This window comes from Centruroides vittatus, unplaced genomic scaffold, assembly GCF_030686945.1.
Source record: "Centruroides vittatus isolate TY-2023 unplaced genomic scaffold, ASM3068694v2 contig_2206, whole genome shotgun sequence".
Lineage (NCBI taxonomy): Eukaryota > Metazoa > Arthropoda > Arachnida > Scorpiones > Buthidae > Centruroides > Centruroides vittatus.
In genome coordinates, this window is record NW_027121376.1 from 117,074 (window position 1) to 143,131 (window position 26,058).

Sequence of the window (26,058 nt, forward strand, 5' to 3'; positions counted from 1 at the left end):
GTAGACTGAATAGTTCCCTAGGATATACTTTGTGGTGACACAATATGGTCTAGTTTCTCCCCAGTTGTGGAACAGTTCAAATATATCGTAAAAACGAATATAACATAATTAACTAAACAATACCATTAATGCCCGATACATTCTAACCTACCCGCCATCAATGCCATAAGATATCGGGCTAGATAAACGTTATAATATTATTAAATTACGAAATAATTTAATACTAGAGTTAGATGCTATTTTTTATTAACTTTAATAATTATAGTTTAATGTTCAGCATTAATAAAAGTTACAAAAATGATTAATTTACTGTGTTTTTGTTATTTCTTACTCCTGTTTTTAGGTATTCGGTATTCAGCCGAATAGTGATTTAAATATTCGGTATTCGGCCGAATAGTGAAAAATAGGCCGAATAGGCCGAATACCGGGTAGTAACCGAATATTCGTTACATCACTACTAGTGACGTTTAGCGCATGGCGGCCTGCCGGCAGCTCCCCTCCGGAAGGAGTCCGTCGGGAGTACGTTCCACCATTTTGTATACCTAGGTTCACATTAACCATAATGTTTAACGATACAATAGCCACAATTATTATTATAAAAATTTTTGTTAGGCTTAAAATCGACGAAAATTCAACGCGAAGCGACATGCGACGGGGAGAAATTTCAACATCGGATACGTTAATATATTTTTTCGTACATAATCGGTTATCCGAAAAATAAGTTATCCGAACAACCCAGTTTCCAATTCATTCGCATATACGACGCTCTACTGTATTTTTAACGCTAACCTATGAATGGCAGCTTTCCAGCTCAACAGCGACTCATGCACAAAAGACACTGTTTTCAGGCTCCTGTAAAGTTGCCTATCCAAAGGGAAACATGCCATTTAGGAACCAATTTTACTAAATTGAAAAAAATAAAAAAAAACACTTTTTTTCAATTCAAATGAATAACATTTTTCAATAATAATAAGGCTTACGTAAAGCCAATTATTATAATAAAAAAGACGTATAAGGAGGGAACGGATTCTGTCCACAACCTAACGTTTGCAAGATGAAGAAACAATGAACAAAAAACTTCATTTCAAAATAAAACACTAATTTGGCAAGAAAGTTGTCCCACTCACATTAAATTTATAACGTAATAAAATTTTGCATAATATTATGCAAATATTGCAAATAAACTGGAAATTGAAGTATATGCTTGAAATATTTTTAACTTTCATTGTTTTAAACTGAAACAGTCTTATTTACAAAACAATTTTAAAACTTATTTTTATTATTTCTTATCCATTTCTATCACTTAAAGTTATCACCTTTCTCTTTAATGTTAAATTTTCTTGCTTTTGATTTACATGCCATCAATTATAGAATCAATTATAGAGTTTTGATGTTATAGAATTAGACATTGAGATAATCAGATTTTTCTAAACTTTCTGATGCAACGAGAAAATAATAGCCAATGTATTTGCGAAGGATGTTTTTATTATTGCGTACATTAGTAAAATCGTTATAAAAAGTTTTAATTGGCATTAATTTGAAATTTTGTTATTTTGGAGAACATTTTGAATAAAATTCATTCGTTTAATGCAATTTTATTTTTATAAACATAAAATTAAGCTGTAGAACTAAAATAAAACGATGGGAAAATCCCTTGAACTTTGACAAATAGATCTAGAATACAAGATCCTGATAACGTGTAAAGCTCAAAGCTGTTAATAATGCAAATACTCGTATGTTAGCAGCTAGCATATTGACGAGATGAATAGTCTTTTTTAAAGACAATTAATTCCTTTAATATCTGTAAATATGAAAACAGTTGCTACTACTGTATTTATTTTATAAACAATTGAATAACACGTGTATTTATTGTATTTTTTATATATCTTTTAATACAGTATTTAACTATTCTTGTGTTCTTTACTTCGTCTTTACTCGCGCTTGTTCAGACAATTCGCCATACAAATCCTACGTCATTATTTTTAATATCCACCACACAATACGAATGCTTATCGTTCAATATTGAACACACAAACTACCAAAAACGATCGAACGCAATTAAGTTTAATTCGAAACAATTAGTTGAAATCATTTAAAAATACAATTAAACTTTAATTACTTATAATTAACAAAATCATATAATAAATTATATTTAAAAAACATTTTTTAAAAATGTATATATGTAGTGAATCAATCAATTGTGAACTGATTCGGGCCAAGGGACATCAGCAAAAAATCTGTGTATTCTGATGTCTCCTTCTTGAAGACGTTTCTTTGGATCCTGAAAAGACAAGAAATCTTAAAATTTATCACAACAGTTGATACTGTTTTAATTATATTTTTATCTGTAAACTTTCAAAGTCAACTCGTATTACAGTAAGTTATTCAGCTTCTGATTACTGATTAAAATTTGATTATCACAAACATTGAAATTAAGTATTCAACAGTGTTGATTAAACAAATTGAATTAGTTATTCAAATATTCACCTAATTATTAAGAAAATGTGTTGAAATGTTATAAAATGAACGCGTTTCTTATAATGAATTTCTAATATTAAACAATATAAATACCAACATTTAATACTTCGAAATGTAACGAAAAATAATTATGCAAATGAAATGTGTCATGACTACAGTAGATATTATAATCTTACCTTTTGTAGTAGATCCTCGATCATGTCTACGGCATTCGTCGACAGTCGCGTAGGATACTGCAACTGAAGCTTTTGAACCTCTGAAAAGACACGCTTACATTAATCACATCGATTCACTTTATTGTTAACAAATCAAAAATAACGATGGCTTACTTTTCGCTATCTTGATAAAAGACGTCAGGTCTATATTGTCAATGTTCTTAAATTTTTTCAAATAAATAGCCATTGGAGTTTTTCCAATTAACATCTCGTATAACACGATTCCAAATGCCCACCAATCGCAATAAGCATCTGTAAGTAATACGTATTAATTACAAGAGTTAAACGAAATGATTCGAGTAAATTGAAATAGATCACCTTACCGTACGGTTTTTCCTCAAGAATTTCTGGACAAATATAGAACACAGTCCCGCAATAGTCTCTGGGATTACGTTCATACTGACGGAAAGAAACGACGATGTCACATGAAATGTGTATCTCTACGAAACTTAGGATATTACATTATACATTACTTACTGTGCACTGACCGAAATCGATTAACTGTGCTCCTTTTGTCCTATCTATCATGATGTTGCTGGAGCTAATGTCCCTATGAATTATTCCTGTCGAAGACAAAAATAAATTCGTCATACAATTTGCATTTGTGAAGAAATGAATAAATAAATAAATAAATTTAGAAAATCACTTTTGTTATGAATAAATGTGATGGCCGAAGCCACTTGAGCAGCAAGTATTTTGGCTTCGGCTTCCTCCAGAAATTTGTTGTGGTGTATGTAAGTTGTCAAGTCCTTTCCGTCCACATACTCGGAGACAAAACAGAAACTGAGAAAAACAATTATTAGTTTGTAGAAGCATAAAGTATTGCCAATAACTGAAATGAAAAAAATTAAAATTTACAGTGTTTTCATTTTGAAATAACTTATTAACGTCACAATATGCGGATGACTTGATGCGGACGTCCATGCTGATTTTTCTCTGTTTATCTGACGACTCTGTAAATAAAGACATTTTCTTAATATACACTTAATTAAAAATATTCTGTAGATATTTTAAATTAATGTCTATAGAGCATCGCTTAGTGCATCATCAATAATTAAATAAATTTTCATAAACGTATAATCACATAAATGATGCGTGAATTGATGATTTTTGAAGTCAAGAATAATTTAATATACGTGTTCTGTTTTTCGACGCCGTATTACAATCGAAAATAAATCTTAATGCATACCTGTGCGAGAGAATAGCGCTTCATCTTAATGGTTTTTAAAGCCACTTTATCATCTGAATTTTTACACCGAGCCAAATAAACTGTACCGAAACTCCCCTTTCCTATTTTTTCAAACTCGTAATTGTTATTAAGAGTGTCTTCATCATATTTTGATAAACCCAGTCGAAATTGAGGACGTGCCAGATTATTTTCCAATTCGCAGTTCTGAAATCGCAGAATGTTTTAATTATAAACTTCTTTAAATGAAGAATTGTATAAAAAACGAGTCATAAATAACGCTGATTTTACAAGACAAAGATAAATATCTTACCTTTGTAGGACAATCTATAACTTGCTGACCACTTGGTTCAGCATCATCATCTCCCCTGTAAAGAAATTCGATTATATCGTAATTAATATTAAATAAAACATATTTAATAAACAGATAATATACTACAATACTAAATTACAACAATACAGTTCAACTAGGAAACGACAATACTGTTGCCTATTCGGCTCGAACGTCCGGTTGTCGATATTCGGTGGTGTTATTATTGTCGTATTATCTTAGAACTAGGCTTATGCTAACTTAGAATTATGAGAGAGAAGAGTTTCCAAGACTGTCAATACCTCGGGTCGTTCATATCTCTTGGCTTATGCGGGTGAATCGGTAGACACTTGCCGATCTAGCTGAATATCGGAGGTGGACTGTCGGCGATTATGGCGGACTATGGGCCGCTGTATGGTAGGACGATTTCTGGGTTTCCCGTTGATGTTTGCTAGTGACAGCCCAGAGCTTGGGTAGGCCCCTATTTTATACTCGTTTTGCGGAAACTGACTAATGCATCGGATGATATAACTTGTTCTTAGTTAGATTTGTGTCTAGTAATTGTTTATATTAACTTGTCACAAATCGAACGTTTCGTACTATTACTCATTGTAATAGGGAAGAAATTTCCAATGGACAATAGATGATGATGATGATTACTCATTCTACCTCCTAACGTTTATATTAAGTGTCAAACAAGTGAATCATTAGCGAGAGATCACTTAAGATCATGATTACAATGTTCCCTCTAATTGTTTTTGTAGCTGAGCGGAACGTGGACTTCTCGGAGAGAAAAAATTTTTGCTAAGCAGATTCTGAGCAAAAAATTTTTGTGAGCATATATATATATATATCTATATATAAATTCTTATTTTTTCCTATACAAATTAAAATAATTAATTATAAAGTAGAGATTAAAATTCATTTTAAAACATATTTCCATACAAAAATCATCTTTTGTCAATTCTTTAATGTATTTAATGGAAATATACATAGCAATAATCATGTTGCAGAGTGAGAAATAAGTAAACAACAATTCAAATCAGTGTGCGTGCTCGCCTGCGCGGCACATTAATTGTTGTGCGCGGCAACAATTTGAGAAGGCGCGGCCGCGCAGATTAGAGGGAACTTTGATCATGATTTGTCTTGTGACCTTAGTAATGCTTGTTTGAAGTAACCCGATTTTCAATCATCTTATCGATGACAAAATCGAGTGTCTCATCGGTTGGTTTTGCTTCGTCATCCTTTTCTTCCCGGAGGGGAAAAAGTTAGAATCGAATTAAACTACTGTTTTAATTAATTATTACTTAGTTAATTGCTTGCTTCTCACACTAACAAGTAGTTTAGCGTCAACAAGTAAAACTTTGAATTTAGCTGAGTTTACTTTTTATACGATGACGCGAATTTGAATTTGTTTAAATAAATTATAAAATCTATTGATATTATTCGTTCGAAAAAGAGTAGTATCTACAAAAAATAAAATGGTGTCAAAAGACAGTTCGAGGATCCTCAAGAGATCGATTCCGCTTAAAAAGACTGTTTTGTTTCAGAAATTGTGTAAGAACAGAATGTGAAAGACTTGTTGTTTTTTCAGAAATGTGAATATTTTAATGTTATTCAAACTCTCATTTGCTTTAAGTGGGCGTTTTCGTAATACAAGATTGTAGCAGGGAGGGGAGACAAAGCGATATCTCAAGAATCGCACGACTATGTTGGGCGATGTACAGGACATAGGTCGGTAAGCACGTCTTCTCTAGGCTTATAGAATTTAGTTTTTTCTGAAAATGTGATTGTCTTCTTTTGACGACACTTTTCTATTTTCCATGAATTGCGACGAAGAATTTAAAAGTGTAACGAGTCCCTTTATATGTAAAAAATACGGGCCCATGACTTGTTTACATTTATAGTAGAGTCAAAACTTTCTAACTCAATTGTCGCGCTTCCTGACGCAATCGGTCGCTATACAAGAATTGTGACTTCTGTGTCCAACAAGTGCGACGATCACTGCTGTCTGTCTGGCACCAATTCAATTTTGTCGCCACAGGACCAAGTATTTTCTTGAAAATCTGTTGAACGAAAGTGTAGTAAACTTTGTTTCAACTATCAAATTTTTCAACTTTTAATTTTACATAATTGAGATTTTCTTCTATTCCATTATTATTTTGTTTGCATTTATTTATAATAGCCTTTATAATAACATCTAACTGATGGAAGTAAATGCAAATATAGTATAAAAATTATCTTTTAAGACGCTTAAGTCATCAATAAAATATGTAAAATCGCCTGCGAAAATAATCAAGAAATATGAACTATATATTAAATATTGGGATTGTTTACAAGTATTTGATTTTTACCATCATTTTGATGTCATGGCCATAACACTAGGAATTGAACATACTTGAACTATCATTCCAATAACAGTAAAAATGTAAACATTTTCTGTTTAGTCTCCTGGCATTCCAGAAGAATATTGATTTACAGCGCTGCACTTATATGTGTTTATTTTTTGAAATCACTCTAATATCTTTCAGATTAAATATGTGAAAGATTCATCATCTAAAATCAATTTAAAAATTATTAATAATATGAATGTCTTAGTGCACTTCAGTGCGAATATATTTCATCATTGCAGATTGAATATTATTTTTTTTCTAATAAGAGCAAAAGTAACGTATTCAGTGTAGTAGGAGTCTTAGTACCTTAGTGAATTTGATGTCTTATCATTGTAGAAATAAAGAAAATTATAGAATTAACTATAACTACGCTTATATGTCTGTTTCGGCTCCATATATAGGATATGTAGATTTTTATAAAACGCCGATGGTGTTCTGAAAAAGGACTTTCAAAGCCACAGAAAATCCAGTATTAAACATGGATATTAAATCTGTAACATTTTTATTGATATTGTTACAGTATTCATTTGCGAGAAACCATCTCTGTAGCATTGAAGGATGAAATCGAATGTCTCGAAGCAACACATTTTGAATCTACTTCCAACCAGATGTCTCTAATCTGTAGCAACACGTTGAATACGGTATAAATTCCATTGTATACCTAAAATTGGTAAGACAGTCATTAATTAATTATATAAACAATCACTTTACTTACTAATAACAGATATTTAATCATTTACCATATAAGATTTAGTGATTTCATTATTATGTAACTATATATAAATTTTACTGTTTGGTTACATTTAAAAAAGAACAGTTTGATCAGTCATCTCCGCTATAGAGCATTAATATGGAATACTTGTGATATATAATCATAATGCATTAAATTTTATGCATTGTAATGCTTGCCTGCTTATGTATTTGCTTGTTATTGTTTTATGCATTATTGCTATAATCATTCGCTTATGTTATGTATTATTACTAAATAATATTATAGGATGATTTAAATATTTTACGTTTATTTATTAATGGATTACTAGCTAAGTTTTCATACATTTTCTAATTTATATGAACGTGGATGGTAGCAACTTACCTAGAAAATTTATTTAAATAAATGTAAAGCTTATCGAGAAAAGTACGAGTATATACAGAATTGAATATAAAACCAGAAAAAAGTAGTGCAATTTAACAGAAACAATTAGAGAAGATCGTATCTGTTGCATACCAAATTTCTCCTGACATGCCACAGGTTCGCTGTCTTAGCTCTAGTTGTTGGTACACAAAAATTTAAAAAGCGTATTAAAACTAAATTAGCAGAGAGAGAATAAAGACATTTAATATATTTATATTTATAAGTGTGGAATTGTTAAAAGCCATTAGATGTAAAGAGATACGTTAAAAGTGTTTCAAATATTATCTTGTATAGTTAATCCTACTGAATGAACCTCCAAATAGACAAAAAGTTTTTTTTTTTTTTTAAGGAGATAACATTTTTAATGCCCAACTTCAATGTAATACTTCATGTATTTTTTGAAACCGTGGCCTTTTTCGGATTTGTCGTATTAAGCATTAACTTTGTAATGTATTCATAGACACTTGGCAATTTTCATTTTTATTTGTTACCAACTAACAAATAAAGATGAAAATTGCCAAGTGTCTATGAATACATTACAAAGTTAATGCTTAATACGGTAATGCTTCATGTTTATAGGTTTATATCAAGCGTATTTTCTTCTTCAATTAATTCATTATCACTCACAAGCAATTAGTTTTGTGAATGACCTGTAAATTTAAACTGGTATTTGTGACTTAAGCCTGAATCTCCTCATAAGAAAGTGCTTTTAGTGAAGAAGACGAAAACTCTAGAAAATCTGGCAATTTTCCTGACAATAATGAGATTCTATTTAAAAAATAACTTTTATATTATTAATTATAACTAGCAGGTAGGCTCGGCGTTGCTCGGACAAAAGTAACGATAGCGAAGATTAAGATTATCACATTATAGTCAGAAAAAAAAAGAGTAATTTCATCAACGAACTATTTCTAAAGAAAGGTCGAATTTGAAAATCGAATGTTCTAATATTGTTCGATTTTCACAACGTGTTTTCATTATATCGTTCGATTTTCATCGAATGTTGTAAAGAAGACAAGTCGATTAAAATCGAACTAATCTGTTTAAATTTGAAAATCGAATGTGTTCTAACGTATTACTCTTTTTCTTTTTTCTTTTTTTTTCCAGAGCCCGTAGATTTTGAACGTCGCTTTCTCTTGTTCTCCATTGATACTTCACAGTATCATCGTTACTTAACACGTTGTTACTTGAATTTGGTACCCTAACAGTGTACCAAATTTCAACTTTCAACGCCTAACCGTTTTAGCGAAAATTAAGATTATTACGTTACAGTCAACCTTACCCGTTTTCACAGAATGCAAGAATTGGGTCCCCCTGTTTCCAGACTAATTACAGAATTTTTAGATGGGTCTAAAAATATGTTCGATTTCCCGCAAAAACGAAAAAAAATACATCTGCGTCTTGCACGTCGCTTTCTTTTAACACTTCCATTGTTACTTAACACTTATATTGTTACTTAACACTTCCATTGTTGATGGAAGTGTTAAGACTTAATTGTGTCCCTCTTTCCCGTGGGAGGAATTTCGAAAAATTCCTTGTTAATGTGCGTTTTCGTGACGTAGCCTAACTGTGTACCAAATTTCAAATTTCAACTCCTAACCGTTTGGGCTCTGCGTTGATTCTTCTTCTTACTATTATTATCAGCTCGTCTCGATTATATATGTTACAGTAAAAACCCGTTTTTAGTGAAAACGCGTTTTAACTAGTTGAAACTAGTTTTTACTGGATGTCATTGTTAAAACTAGAATTTACTGCTAGTGAAAAATGAATTCGAGTTAAAACTAGTTTTAACTAGACAAAACGGCTTTTAACAAAATGGTTTAGTAAAAACTGTTTCGACCAAGCTCATTCAGCTAACACGTTCCTATAGTGTATGATGAATTTCGTATCGCTTTAATATCTTTAGTTTTAAATACGATATTTTTCAATACATTTTATTAGAAAAAGTTATAAGAAAAAAAATAATATATATCAGAACTGATACATAAACTTGATAGTTTGTAACATTTTATGAAAATTAACATTGTCTAGTTACATAGTTGTTTGCTGGCACTGAGCCAGAGAGACGTAGAATATTGTTTTGTACAATTCGATATAACACTTATGCATGTGTGTTTATTCGTTGTGAAATTATCGCACATTATATCAAACATTTGTTTGAAATCAAAATTTTATACTGCTATCAACTAATATAATGAATTATTATACAGTAGAGCATCGATTATCCGACTCAATTGGGGACTGCGGTTGGTCGGATAACTAAAAAGTCGGATAACCGAAAAGTATGAAAAAATACATTATTAGTATAGTGTATTAGGTCTGGTTTAAATACTAGCCTCCCTTTCATGGTCGAGCCAGTGCTACCAGCTAAAACATGCAAAAATTTATCAAAAATAATATTAAAGTAGCCAAGACATAACCAAATATTGTAGCACCACATCACTAGCGGACATTTGCATTTGCCGACTAGAACGCGGTCGGTTAACCTATAAGTCGGTTAATCGGGGATCGGATAATCGATGCTCTACTGTACTTTATTCACTTCGTATCGAACGAAATTATATCTGTTGTTAATAAATTTTACAAAAATCGATATTTACCAAAGTAACGATGAATCGGTACCCCTGAAGTTTTGCTTAAAAAGCCAGGGGACCGATCGATCGATGCATTCAGGGACAAAGGGTTAATTAATGTTAATAACACAGATGTGTGACCAATATTTTGAATAAATATCGTATTAAATAATACAAATGTTTTAATCCTAATCATCACTTTATTTATTTCCTCCCAAACATATTTATGTAGCTAAAATTGGTTTATATAATGTTAAAAGTTCAAAAGTTAATGTTTGATTTTAAAAAGTTAATGTTTTTTTTTCATCTAAAATCAAAACATGTACAGCAGTAAATTTTAGTTTTAACTAGACAAAACGGGTTATAACAATGACATCCAGTAAAAACTAGTTTCAACTAGTTAAAACGCGTTTTCACTAAAAACGGGTTTTTACTGTAACATATATATATATAGATAAATTTTCTGGTGGCGCCATCTGTTATTAGATTTTGTTACAAAAATGTTTTTACATACTAATTATTATAATCTGACAAAAAATTCAATTTTCAAGGAGGTGATGAGTTCCATGAAATTTGTAAATGCTAATAACGAGTAAAATCTTCATTAAATACAACTTCACTCGAGATATGACAAGTAACACTCTTCTAAACAACCTTTAACCACCAAAGTATAATAGAATCAATACTTCTAGTACAGATGCTACCATGCCAAATTTCGTTTCTTTAATCGTTAAAGCATCTTGAGATATTAAACGTGATACACAAACAACACAAACACACACACGTATCCTGGAAATTTTTTTTTATTTTTTAACATTTTTAGTTTAGCGGTCTGAAAACTTACCTATTTGCAAACAGATCGGAGGTTCAAATTTCACACGATTCTAATACTTTCCTTTGTCATTTATACATAACAATTGGGAAAAGTGAAAGGTGAACGTAAAGTCAAAACTTAACACTACAGTTTGTTTGTTAAGTTATGGCAACGCAACACTAGAGATATCTCCCTAGAAGGCATGCTTTCCGGGAGGTCTTTTTAAGGGACCTCTATTCAGGCGTTACAGACGTGGAGAAAACTCGAAAACTCCACGTCCTGATGAGGAGTGATCCACTTAATCTAGAACACAGAGTCAATCAAGCCGTGAAACTTAATTCGCTCAATGGAAAATCCCGTAAACTTTGATAAACTTTTGAGCCGTATTACGGTTCACGGCTTTAGTGTGTAAAAGTTGTTGCCTAAATTTTGGAAAAATATATAACGGGTTAATTAAGAGGTTTTTTTCTTTTTTACCAAAACACAGGTAAAAAATTTATAACCGGTAATTTTACCGGGGTATAATTTTCTTAATTTATCCGTATACCAGTAAACCGGTTACCGATAACGCTGTCACAGGTTGCTATTACTGTATTTAATTTATAAACAACTGAATAACGTGCATTTATTGTATTTTTTATATATATTTTGCATTAGATGTGTTATTGATACAGGATTTAACTATTCTTGTATTCTTTATCCTAGTCTTTATTCACACTTGTTCAGACAATTCGCCGTACAAATCCTACATGATTCTTTTTAACAATACGAATGCTTGTCGTACAATATTCAACACACAAACTACCAAACACGATTGAACGCAATTAAGTTTATAATCTTCTAAAACCGTGTTCTTTAGTTCCTTTGATTCATTAACACAAGATGTGTTACCAATTGAACATTTGGCTATATTTCATTGTTATTTGAGCCACTCAGTGCACACATCGATTAACTCCATAAAACGAAAAGTTGAGAAACGCGATGATGTAATGTATATTGTTTTTTAAAATTCCTCTGATAATATGAATTCAAATATATAATGTAGAATGCATAATTGCAGATATAGCTTTCATCTAACGGTATATAAAATTAATAAGAAAGAATAGCCAACAAACAATCGTCAGTAATGTTACAGTTTTTATGTGACTGGTGGAGTTAATCGATTTGGCAACTGAAAAAAGTAATAAAGTTAAATTTAGTCTTTACATTTTTAAGTTTTTTATTACAGAAAAAGTTAGTTATTATACATTTTTATCACAGCTTTTCCATAAAAATGAATGTTGGCAGTTCGGTTATAATATAATTTTTGTAATTAATTCATAGCAGCTTTATGTTAGCGGCATTATTCTTTGGGATGATTCAGCAATATTATAAATAATGTCTTCTTCATCAGCTGTATGCGAGGATTCGTCATTTCGATTTGTTGACAAGTTCTTATAGTAATCGTGTTTAACAGGAGGAATGAATTTTAGCAGGTCCATCATGTCTCTCCATTTTTCCTTTGTCACAGTTCTACCTTTAGGATATAATAAAGGCTGATCTATATTTTTCAAACTTTGCGGTCTACCCACTAAAGATTTTCTGATATTAATGGCTTGAAATTCTGTATCTTCATTATAGTCACATTTGAATTGTATGAGATAGGGTTTGGACCTTTCTAACTTTATCCAGCGTATTTTAAGCCAATTTACTGGAAGCCCTGTGACGGTTACTTTTCTGTTAATGATAGACTGTTCTAAAGGTTTTGTTGACAAAAAATCTTGGTGAGTCATTTGGATTAGATGAAATGGCGCTTTCTTTTTACATGTTTTGATTATATGGTACCAATCATCTGGTGAAAAAATGTTTTGATTTTTTTTTCGCACATGACTCAATAATGGCAAAATCTGAGTCATTGGGCAAATAGCTGTGTCCACTTACCAAAAATTTCATGTCAATTGATTCAGCTTTGATTTCCGTGCTTTGAACAAGTTTCAATAAACTTAAGACGGTTTTAATATTTCTGTTTTGCCCGGTACACGAATCCGAATATGTTATTATTTTTTCGAAGTTTGCAGCGTAAGTCTTTATGTACTTTATTAGACAAGATGAAATTTCTTGAGACCCACGAGATCCTTCAGTTTCTGGCCAAACAAACATGTGGCTTATATTTTTATTGAATTCATGACATCCAAAATTATAAACATATAAATTTCGCTTATAATAAGCTACGGATGTGGTCAACTTGGGAAAGGCTAAAGCTTTTTCCAAGTCAAAAGAAAATACGAACAATTTTTCCGATGTTGCCATTCGATCGGCAGCCATTTGACTGCGAGCCCGTTCAGCCTCTTCTAAGTGAGTTTCCTTTTCAATTTTCGCCATCTTAATTCCCTCATCGTCTGAAGATTGAATTTTTATTTGAAAAGCATCACAAGTTTGACACGTATCCTTTGATGGCTGTTTAAAATGTAAATTAAATTTTGTAGAGAACACATTATAGTAATATTTTTCTTTCACTGGTGCTACGTTTTCCTTTTCACATTCTGTGATGTATAGTTCATACATCTTCTTAATATTTAAGTCAGGATTTAAATATTGTCGTCTTGGATTATGAGCTCTGGTGTAGTGACTACTGTAGGCTGGAAATGACTTTATATGCTTTATAACATTTGTATCATCTATTTTATTGCTTGCAGCGCGGCCTTTGCGCTTATCAATCAAAGATGTAACTTGTTCTTTAGAACAACAATCGTATATCCGCCCGTCACTCACCTGATAAGTGTCTCTAAAATATTTTTTACAAACGGGAATATCAAGTCTCTCTTTTCGAAAGTAATATGTAAACGAATGTGATCTTCGTTCTTTAGTTTCATTCGTAGGGCGCCTTCTTTTTATTTCGTTAACTTTGATACAACCTCTTAAGAAAATATTTTGGTCAAGTTGACTATGTAAACTATAAAATTCTTTCATGGCAGCCTCTCTCTCATCCGAAAGAATTTTTTGATTGCAATTTTGACGGCATCTGCATTGTATATCGACAAATGTTTTTGCAGGTATTAATTTTCCTCCCCTATTCCTGTATGCCAAACCCTTTATCCTGTTATGCTTTTGTAAATTTCGTATTCATTTAACAGGATTACGACTTCTTTTCCTCCTAATCAATGTGTTTGTTGTGTTTGTACTGTTGCAATCCGATGAATCCGAGGAAAACGATAAACGTCTTCTTGGACCAGACTTTCTGTTGATAAATCGTATTGAAGAATCATCACTGCTTTCCTCACTCACATTATTAGTCTCACTCATCTTGATTATAACGGTATAATACAGTCAAACCTGTTTTTATGCGGTCAATAGGGACCGCATAAAAGAAGTCTCACATAGAAAATAACTCAAAACCGTACGAAATAGAATTTATTGACAACAGATGTCAGCACTTGACTGCATCGTCTGGTCTATCGTCTGTTTTACATATTTTTGTCCAGGTGGTGTTTTGTTGACTTTAAAAGTAAATTATTTCATTTTTCGCATATTCATGCAATAATGTTACTATAATAAGTTCATTTATGCTATAATAAGTTTATTTAGCTATAATAAGTCAACGTGAGACATGACGAATCGCACGAGACTAGTCGCCGACTATACCGCACAAATAAAAAATCGCACAAAAAAAGAGCGCATAAAAACAGGTTTGACTGTATTTATTTCTTTAAAAACAATCTGGGAGTAATGTTGAAAAGACTAAGAAGTACACAGTAACATTCAGCGTGCGAGATCACTGCTATACTAACTACCGTTTGCATTGTGCTTCTTTTTATCTGTTTACCGATGCGATTTTGTTACGAATATTATTGAGAGGGAGAGAGCATCTTCGGCTGTTTAAAAACAAATAAGCGTCGATGCACGGCCAGAACAGATACAGCGTTACTGAAACGATTTACATTAGAGTATGGAGTTAATCGAAATGGCTTCTGAAATAAATTACTCATTATTCAATGGCCAAAAAAATTTGCCATTTAACGGTGCTAATCTTTATTATTCAGGAAAGTTATTATAAATATAAAAAGTTATGACTATACCAAGGGCTTTGACACTTAAATTTAAGATTTTTCAAAAAGTGGAGTTAATCGATGTGTGCACTGATCGGCTCATTTAGTTGATTTTTCAGCACACTACTCAAACGATTACAGGTTACACTTTCAAGAGTTTTATACAATAAATTACATAACATTACACAACACCGATAGCCGTGTTTGCATCTAGTCATAATGCGTTTACATAGATTTGCATAATTTAACAAGTTACAATTATTTAATTTACAATACTACAAATTTATTTACTTTACACCGTTTAATATTAACTAAAAATTAATTATAGAACATTTAACCAGTTTTCACTTATTTTCAAACTTAAATTTTTATTAATACTGTTTTTAGCATTAAGAATTTCAAAACTTTCTTTAAATTTTCTATTAGGTCTATATGTATTTTTACATTATGTAAAATTTCAACGTTTAACTTGTCAATGTTACAATCATTTAGTACACAGTGATCATGAAAAACAGAATTTATTCTATTATATTTTAAATCTGCAATATGCTCTTTTAATCGTACATTCAATTTCCGTTTTGTCTCACCTATGTAAACATTAGTATTGCTGCATGTGTATGGAATTCTATAAACAACGCTTGTTGTTTTACCTATTTCATGTTTACTTATTCTTGTTAGTTGTTTTGCCTTAACCTAGACTGTAACTTTTCATAATTTGGTGCTAGTTTTACGTTTATTTTTCTTAATTTTTTTTGAAACTTTTCATATAGACTTCTTATATAGGGAAATTTAATATATCTGATGTTATCATTTGTTTTTATTCTTTCGTATTTTTTACGTTAAGCATTTTTTCCCAGGTGTTAATTGTTTTGTTGGGGTAGCCATTTAACATAAACTTCTTTTTTAGTTCGCTTATATATTTATTTATTTCAATGGATTTACTGGTTCTTGTTTTAATTTTAATGTATTCCATGTTGAAGATGTTTTTTTTTTAAATATACATAGGTATGTTAGAAGTATAATGAATTGTTTTATTTATAGAACATTGTTTTCTAAAAAGCGTGAAGGTTATGCTAGTATTGTTTCGTTTAATTGTTAGATTTAAGTAATTAATGCTGTTATCGGTACTATTACTATTACTTCAACTAAATAAAGATGAAATATAGGCAAGTGTGCAAATGGTAACACATCTTGTGTTAATGAATCAAAGCAATTAAGTTTAATTCGAAATGATTAGTTGAAATCATTTAAAGATACAATTCAAGTTTAATTAATTATAATTAACAAAATCATATAATAAATTATATTTTGAAAAACAATTTCTTTTGAATATATACATTAAAATATATTGAATCAGTCAAGTGTGAACTGATTCGGGCCAAGGGACATCATGAAAAAATCTATGTATTCTGATGTGTCCTTCTTGCAAACGTTTCTTCGGATCCTGAGAACACAAGAAATCATAAAAATTAATCACAACAGTTGACACTGTTTTAATCATATTTTAATCTGTAAAGTTTCAAAGTCAATTCGTATTACAGTAAGTTATTTAGCTTATAATTACTAATTAAAATTTGATTATCACAAACATTGAAATTAAGTATTCAACAGTGTTGATTAAACAAACTGAATTAGTTATTCAAATATTCACCTAATTATTCAGAAAATGTGTTGAAATGTTATAAAACGAACGCGTTTCTTATAATAAAATTCTCATATTAAACAACGTAAATACTAACATTTAATACTTCGAAATGTAATGAAAAATAATTATGCAAATGAAATGTGTCGTGACTACAGTAGATATTATAATCTTACCTTTTGTAGTAGATCCTCGATCATGTCTACGGCATTCATTGACAGTCGCATAGGATACTGCAACGGAACATTTTGAATCGCTGAAAAGACGCGCTTACATCAATCACATCGTTTCTCTTTATTGTTAACAAATCAAAAATAACGACGGCTTACTTTTTGCTATCTCGATAAGGGACGACAGATCCGTATAGTCAATGTTCTTAAATTTTTTCAAATAAATAGCCATTGGAGTTTTTCCAATTAACATCTCGTATAACACGATTCCAAATGCCCACCAATCGCAATAAGCATCTGTAAGTAATACGTATTAATTACAAGAGTTAAACGAAATGATTCGATTAAATTCGAATAGATCACCTTACCGTATGATTTTTTCTCAAGAATTTCTGGACAAAGATAGAACAAAGTCCCGCAATAGTCTCTGGGTTTACGTTCATACTGACGGAAAGAAACGACGATGTTATATGAAATGTGTATCTCTACGAAACTTAGGATATTACAGTATACATTACTTACTGTGCACTGACCGAAATCGATTAACTGTGCTCCTTTGATCCTATCTAACATGACGTTGCCGGAATTAATGTTTCTATGAATTATTCCTACCGAAGACAAAAAGCAAATTCGTCATACAATTTGCATTTGTTAAGAAATTAATAAATAAATAGATTTAGAAAATCACCTTTGTTATGAATAAATGTGATGGCCGAAGCCACTTGAGCAGCAAGTATTTTGGCTTGGGCTTCCTCCAGAAATTCGTTGTTGTGTATGAAAGTTGTCAAGTCCTGTCCGTCTACATAGTCGGAGACGAAACAGAACCTAAAGAAAACAATTATTAGTCTGTAGAAGCATAAAGTATTGCCAATACCTCAAATAAAAAAGGTTAATATTTACCGTGTTTTCATTTTGAAACAACTTATTAACGTCACAATATGGGGATGACGCGATACGGACATCCATGCTGATTTTTCTATCTCTATCTTACGCCTCTGTAAATAAAAAAAATTATCTTCATTTACACTTAATTAAGAATATTCTGTAGATATTTTTAATTAATGTTCATAGAACATCGCTTAGTGCATCATCAATAATTAAATCAATTTTGATAAACGTGTAATAACATAAATGATGTGTGGATTGATGATTTTTGAAGTCAAGAATAATTTAATATACGTGTTCTGTTTTTTGACGCCGTATTACAATCAAAAACAGAGCTTAAAACATACCTGTGCGAGACAAAAGCGCTTCATCTTGACAACTTTCAAAACTACTTTATCGTCTGAATTTTTACACCGAGCCAAATAAACTGTACCGAAATTCCCATTTCCTATTTCTTCAAACTCGTAATTGTCATTAAGAGTGTGTTCGTCATATTTTGATGAATCCAGTCGAATTTGAGTATTTGAATCAAGTTTATTATCGTATTCGCAGTTCTGAAATCGCAGAATCCTTTAATTATAAACTTTTTTAATTAAAGGATTGTATAAAGAACGAGAACTTACCTGTGAATCGGAAATCTCGCTTAGCATACGACAACAACAACAGAATTTACAGAATGCATTTCTGCAGAATTCTATGAATTTTCTCCACTTTGAATTCCTGTCTGGGAACTGTGAATTTTCATTGTTTGAGGGGTAACACTTTGTTCCAAAACAATTTTCGTCCAACTAAGAAAAATGAATAGAAAAATTTATTTACACTTGCAACGTTATTTAAAAGTATATTAGAAAAATAGATAATATCTCAATTTTAGTCATAAATAACGCTGATTTTCAAAGGGGAAAAGAAATATCTTACCTTTGTAGGACAATCTGTAACTTGCTGACCACTTGGTTCAGCATCATCATCTCCTCTGTAAAGAAAGTCAATTATATCTTAATTAATATTACATAAATCTCAATTATAAATGTTATTACTGAGGAAATTTACTCTTTCTTCTTCTCCTTAATACTCCGCATTCGCAAAAAAGCCTTCTTCAGGCAGCGCACCATTATCGCTTCGAAATCGCAACAATACAATACAATATTGTTAAATGCAGCTTATTGTTAAGAATTGTTGTAATTCATTGTTACGAAATAACATTTAATACGAAATCACGTGATTAAATATATGAAATTCTATTTGCGTATTAAAATGAACTTTTGGAGAATTCTTTACAAAGTCTCATCATTGTTTTAAATGTACATTTCTCTTTCGTTGCCATTAAAATGAAAAGTTTAATTCTTCGGAATTAACAAAGTTAGAGACTCTTAGTTTTTTGTGATTTCAGCTTGTGTTAAAACATATTGCACTTGGATGGTTCCACTCAAAAATGTGTTTCGGTTCTCTGTAGAAGCCTATATCTGCAGAAGTGTTTCGGCTGTCTGTGCAGGAAGCGCAAATAAGCATCGTAGCCGTGAAATGAATTCATCCGTTGTTAATGAGTGATACAGAAGATGAGGGACCGATCTTATTGTTAGTAAAAGCAAAGATTATTTTCATCAAATCAAAGCTCTTGAGCTACAAATTCACTCAGATATAAAGTTATATTTTATTTGGACGTAAACTCTTAATAAAAGGAATCAATTTTAGGGATACTATAGATTACCACATATGGAATTTCGGGACTTTGAGTATATATCTGAACTGAGGGGACTGGGCCGATTTTAACGGTACCCAACTTTTGGACCGGTGACGAAAAATAAGAAAGTTATCATACTTTATTAATGCTTTCATACAGACGGCACCGTAGTTGCTAGTGCTGCCATTTTGCGGTAAAGTCTGGAAACAAATTTAAAAAAGCACTCAGAAAGGCAAGAAATTGCACGAACAGTCGAACGCCACTTCTTTTTTTCCTTTTGTTCGAGAACTACCGTGAATCAATAACTAGTGACGGTAAACAATCGGCGGCCTGCCGGCGGCTCCCCTCCCGAGAGAGTCTGTCGAGAGCACGAACAGTCGACTATCGTCTTATCTTGGCAGATAAGACGATAGTTGAATAAAAAAAAGGCCCCCAAAATCCGGGGTCGTCTTATAGGACAGATACAGTAGAGACTCGTTAATCGGCACCCCGGTAATCGGAATCGCCGGTAATCGGCACGATTTTCAGTCGGACTGTTGTCGTGTGAATCGAACGTTTTTGATACTAAATTTACTTCTAAAATATAATTTTCATGTTTTTACATTCTTCAATATAATTTATTTTGTTTGTACAAAATGCAGAAATAATTTTTAACGATACGATAGCCTCGATTATTATTATAAAAATTTTCGTTAGGCTTAAAATCGACGAAAATTCAACACGAAGCGACATGCAACGGAGAAAAATTCAACACGAAGCGACACGCAACGGAGAAAAATTTGAACATCGGACAGGTTAATATATTTATTCGTACATAATCGGTAATCCGAACAAATCACTAATCTGAACAACCCAGTTCCAAATTCATTCCGATTTTCGGTTCGCTACTGTATATGCTAAAACTATAAAACTTCGACGAAAATTTATACATCGTCTTATCTGAAAGTCGTCTTATCCGTCGAGATATACGGTACATTATTTTTCAGAGTAACTGAATGCTCGTAACCTTTTCTTAGAATTTCGTATTTACATTAATGTTCTTTTTTACATGTAATTTATAAAGAGACCAGAAGTTGAAACCTTATACCCTATTCACACTGTACATTTTAAGCGGGATTAAGATTTAAGCAGAATTAAGTTAAGTCGCATTGTCGAAAACAAGATTAACTACTCGTTCACACTAGGTAATTAAAGCGAATTATTCGCTTAGCCCTCAAGTGGGTGTACTCAATATTACATTTTAAATAAAATCAAACTTTTGCTTATTTTTCGTAAATCATCATAAATTAATTTATATTTAGTAATTTAAATTATAAATAACTTATTTAAAGAGCATAAGACGTTAGTTAGGAATTATTAACATTTATTATCAGTGATGTCGTTGTCCTTGGCAGCACGATTCTCTCAATGTTTATATCACGTTAGCGATAGAACTGTAATAAGTATGGATTTTTGACAGAAATTTATATATATATATATATTTTTTTCGTAAACAAGAAATTTATATTATCATTTAAACTTCTTGTACCGAAGCAGCATATACATGCTAACAGAGAAGAGTATCGTTTGTTCGAACATTTGTACAGTACCTGCACATCTGCTTCCTCCATTATTTTTGAACTTGTGGTGGACCTCGTGGAAAGCTTGAAGCGACTTAAGCTCCTTTGAGAAAGGATTTAAGCTGAGCTGGTTGTTGGTAGTCAAACCGGTTTAACGTTAAGTCACTTCCGTTCATATTTCATACCTTAAGCTGGCTTAGTCATTTAAGCTGGCTTAAAATGTACAGTGTGAATAGGGTATTAGGGATGGGAGGCTCTGATTAAATATACTCAATCTCCGATTAAAACCGGAAGTTATGTTATTTCAATTCAAAAATTTCCCTGTAAAGGTGTTAGACCCTATCTGCCGGCGCGACTATATCGTTAAAGGAAAAATATAATTAACAGGGCAATTATCTAGTAATTTGTGGTGGAGAAAATATACAGTATATTGTAAATATAAATATATTTAAAATACAATTAAAAATTACAACCCGGAATGACGATGTCATGATAAATAATTGATCGTTCTATTTTCACCCCTCCTCCCCTGTTATTTATAGCAAAGCGAGGGAAAGCTATCGGTCAAAAAATAATCCCCAAGAGTTTTACATTATTAACTCAAAGGATCTTGAAACTTCAAGAAATGTAAAAAATTGGGGGTTTTCTGTATGTATGGATGTTAGTGTGTGTGTATGGAGCCCGATTTTGTTCACCCTGTCGGAAACCTAATAACTCCTGTGCTTTTTGTATAAAATTTCCGAAATTTTGAAAGGTTTATATATCAGGGAGATTGATGCTGATAAATTTTGGTGATGAAAGGTCGAGGGAATGGAAAGATAAAGAGGGTCGTGTGTCATATTACGAGTAGGGTGAAACTTAATTACGACTTTATTCGTTAATAGCATTTACAATTTTTTTTTTTGTTTTTTATAAAACACATCCCCACCCTCGAAATTAAGTTCATTGCCTTTTATAATACTTAATAATATAAAAGGATTCTAATAAAATATTATAACAGATTATATCAAATGTTACTGGCAAAGTTAAGCAATGAGTTGTTGGATTTTTAAAGTAGTTTTCGCTCATGTTAAAAACGTGTTTATCAAAAAACTCGCGGATCTTATTGTTATCTTTCTTAACTGTCAATCATAACGTCTCTAATAAAAATTAATGCAAAAATTCACAATTTTAATATTTTCATAAATATCGAATCTTTAAACTGGTTTAAAGAATCGATATTTATACTCGCGGGCCCGCATATACTCGGGGGCCCGCGTATCCACTGCCACAACATGACTTCACAATCAGATCAAATGCCCCAGATAACAGTCAATTCGGCGAAATGGTCATCTTGCTTTTCCCGACCAAATGATGCGGTTTTTCTCAAATTCCGACAACCGTACACGAAGGCTTCGACCGTATCGTACTGGCATGTCTGGCATCAGAAGGCAAACAGCAGACAAAAAAATATAACAGCGAGTTGCTTAACGTTCTCGGCAACATTTGGTGGCATTATCTGTTATAATATTTAATTAAAAGTGTTTTTATATTTTTAACTATTATAAAAATTCAAAAAGCTTAATTTTGAAAGTAGTGATGGGTTTACTTTTTAAAAAAATAGTGTAAATGCTAATAACGAGTAAAATCGTCATTAAGTCCGACTCTCCAAACAAATTATTTCTGCTCACTTATTTGTTATTATTCCTTACGATTTTATTTTATTTCGATTCTAGTTCTAATATGAGAACCGAGGGGAAGAGCTTTGTGCTTGATCCCGCTTACCGGTGCGGGCTGGAGGAGTCCTTCACACGGTCAGTGGATGGCGATGAATCGAAGTGGAGGGGATAGCGAGGTCGAGATAAGGTGTCTGTCGTACTCAAGGATGACTGGCATTAATATACAATAACATATTTAATAATCAGATAATATACTACGAGACTAAATTACAACAACACAGTTCAGCTAGGACACGACAATACTGTTGCCTATTCGGCTCGAACGTCCGGTCGTCGATATTCGATTGACGTTCGACCGGAGTTATTATTGTTGTATTATCTTAAAACTAGGCTTATACTAACTTAGAATTATGAGAGAGAGAGAGTTTCCAAGACTAAGTCAATACCTCGGGTCGTTCATATCTCTTGGCTTATGCGGGTGAATCGGTAGACACTTGCCGATCTAGCTGAATATCGGAGGTGGACTGTCGGCGATTATGGCGGACTATGGGCCGCTGTATGGTGGGACGATTCCTGGTTTCCCGTTGATGTCCACCAATAGGCTTGGATAGGACCCCTATTTATACTTGTTTTGCGGAAACTGATTAATGCATCGGATGATGTATTTAGTCAGTTTCTGCATGACAATTCTTAGTTCAATTCTTAGTTCGATTTGTGTCTAGTAGTTGTTTATATTAACTTGTCACAAATCGAACGTTTCATCAGATTTATTACCTTTTACCATCTTGTATTATTACTCATTCTACCTCCTAACGTTGATAACAGGTGTCAAACAAGTGAATCATTAACGAGAGATGACTTAAAGACATGATTTGTCTTGCGACCTTAGTAATGATTGTTTGAAGTAACCCGATTTTCAATCGTGTCATCGATGACTAAATCGAGTTTCTCATTAGTTGTTTTTGCTTCTTCATCCTTTTTTTCCCGGAGGGGGGAGGTTAAAATTCAATGAAACTACTATTTTAATTAATTACTACTTAGATAATTGTCTGCTTCTCACACTAACAAGTAGTTTAGCGTAAACATGTAAAAAATTGAATTTAGCTGAGTTTACTTTTTATACGATGACGCAAAATTGAGTTTGTTTAAATAAATTATAAACTCTATTGATATTATTCGTTCGCATAAGAGTAGCATTAAAACAGAAAAAAAATACAATGGTGTCAAAAGAGTCTGTGGATCCACAAAAGCTCGATTTTGCCCGAAAAGACTGTTTTGTTCCAGAGGTTGTGTAAGAACAGATGTGAAGATTTCTTGTTTCTTCAGAATTGTAAATATTTTAATCTCATGCCAATTCTCATTTGCTCTAAACATATGTAAGAAATTTGCTCTGCTGCAATTTTTAACCTTATTCTGCATTGGGCTGTATTCTACATTGTACAGTACAGAAAAATCGTCAAAAATGAAATTACGAAGACAAGTGCCTTTATAATTTCATTAATTGAGAACTTTTTAGTGTTAAGTTGATATTAAGTTAGAGAATTATTTTTAACAAAGTACTCGCGGAGACACACTTCAGCTTAATAATCTTTGCTTTATATCATTTAATTTCTTGCTTTTGTATCAATATAAACTTGCAAGTTTTTAAAATTTCTTTTACTTCTTTTATTATTAAGTTTTTCTTTCGTTATGAATCTTGTACATTGCCTTCTGCTTTTACTTTTGGTTTAATTGTTAAAAAGATTACTTTCAACTTAAATAAAACGTGCGGATATAATATTTAAACTAATACACGTAATCAATTAATATAAAGTTAAAAGGGTTTATTAAGTAAAAGTTTATATACGTATTTAATTGTTCAACATAATTATAATTGTGGCTTAGACATATGCTAACTGCGATATTTTCCTTTTGTTTTTATTCAAGTATCCAGTGTTGACACGCACGTTGCTGACGCAGTGCTGACACGCAGCGAAAAATCCATTATTTTCCGCTCAAAATTTCACCAATCGAACATCCTCAGTTGAGAGATTTCGAACGACCGAAGACGATGCTAAGTTGTCGCCGTCGACTTTAATTAACTGAAGTGGAAGAACACGTACTTCGTTAGCGATAACGAAGGACACGTATCATTCCAAGTACCGTCAGCAGGAAAGGGAAGACGCCAAACCGCCACAAAAAGTCACATCCGATAAATGAAGTCGCATCCGGTCATTAAATCATAGCCAGGTAAAAGTCCATATCCGGGTAAAAAAGTCACAATCGAGGAAACAGTCACATCCGGTGAGAAGACCTTGAAGATTTATTTCTTCCAGAAGAAGAAAATCTTCTTCCACCAAGGCTTCTTTTTCCTCTTTTTCAGAATCGATTTACACTCCTCTTTCGTTCCTTCTTCGCGTGCCTGTCTCTGCACCGACCATTCCGGAACTTCCGGATACCTCTTTTTCAGGTAATCGATGACGGACGAGGTGCTCTCATTCGGAGAGATGACAATGACCCGTTTCTTGTCGAGTTGGCCAGATTTCTCCTTCGCACCCTCCACCATCTCTTTCGGACGCACGCAAATTACTCGAAATGAAGAGGAAGTCGATTCCGATGTCGCGGTGCTCTCCTCTGGACTGTCTCCTCCAGAGGTATTCCATTTCTTTAACGCTTTGAAATGATCCATTCTGCAAGCAAAAAACAAACGAGTATTAAATATTGTAGAACGAGCGTTAAGACAATATTAAAAAATGAAATGAAAATTTAATAATATAAATACGACAGGAAATGATCGTTTTAATTACAAAAAAAATTGTAATCACAAATGAATATAAAGTTGTAATGGAATTATAAACAAAAACGTTAAAATTATTCATTCAGTTATTATGTATTAAATAAATTATAATAATAACAGTTCTATGGTTTGTAAAAGTTGTGGTATTCTGTCGATTGTCATTAAAACTAATGAAAATATTCTAAAAACATTAAATAAACTCATCTATTCTAATTCATTGAAGGTTAGATTAATTATAATAATGTCATATGGGTTGTAATATGTAATACACACAAAATTATAATGGAAAAATAACAGAATTTTTTATTCGAGTTTGCTTTAACAATTCGATTCGATTGACGAAAATGAACAATGAAATGATTACATGCACTTCCCCAAAATAAGTCAAAGGTTCTATTTTTCACTTTGAAGAAACCACACAACGATTCGTTCTGTGAAAGTTATCGCTGCTAATTGTGATTTAATACTTAATAATGTTAAAAAAAAAAAGTACCTATATCTAGAAACATCAGGGACTAAACTTACCCAAAATAATCGCTTTATCTACAGCAAAACTCAGAT

General features: G+C 32.0%; 3 protein-coding genes across 3 annotated transcripts in view; 1 reads left to right on the forward strand and 2 right to left on the reverse strand.

The window, feature by feature from the left end:
• Positions 1-26,058, reverse strand: part of LOC136970830 (protein kinase C eta type-like) — a 204,144-nt gene that overhangs the window by 105,036 nt on the left and 73,050 nt on the right. The window lies entirely within an intron of this gene.
• The window catches only part of LOC136970833 (uncharacterized), a 158,578-nt gene that overhangs the window by 98,406 nt on the left and 34,114 nt on the right, over positions 1-26,058 (forward strand). The gene's annotated exons all lie outside the window — the stretch shown is intronic.
• On the reverse strand, positions 2,195-18,958 carry LOC136970828 (RAC serine/threonine-protein kinase-like). The gene is made up of 11 exons (XM_067265295.1): positions 18,874-18,958; positions 18,742-18,796; positions 18,447-18,611; positions 3,883-4,086; positions 3,552-3,646; positions 3,340-3,476; positions 3,171-3,256; positions 3,017-3,092; positions 2,808-2,945; positions 2,655-2,734; positions 2,195-2,281 (listed from the first exon to the last, which is right to left on the reverse strand). The coding sequence occupies exons 1-11, from the start codon at positions 18,933-18,935 to the stop codon at positions 2,195-2,197; spliced, it is 1,185 nt and encodes a 394-aa protein (XP_067121396.1). The 5' UTR covers positions 18,936-18,958.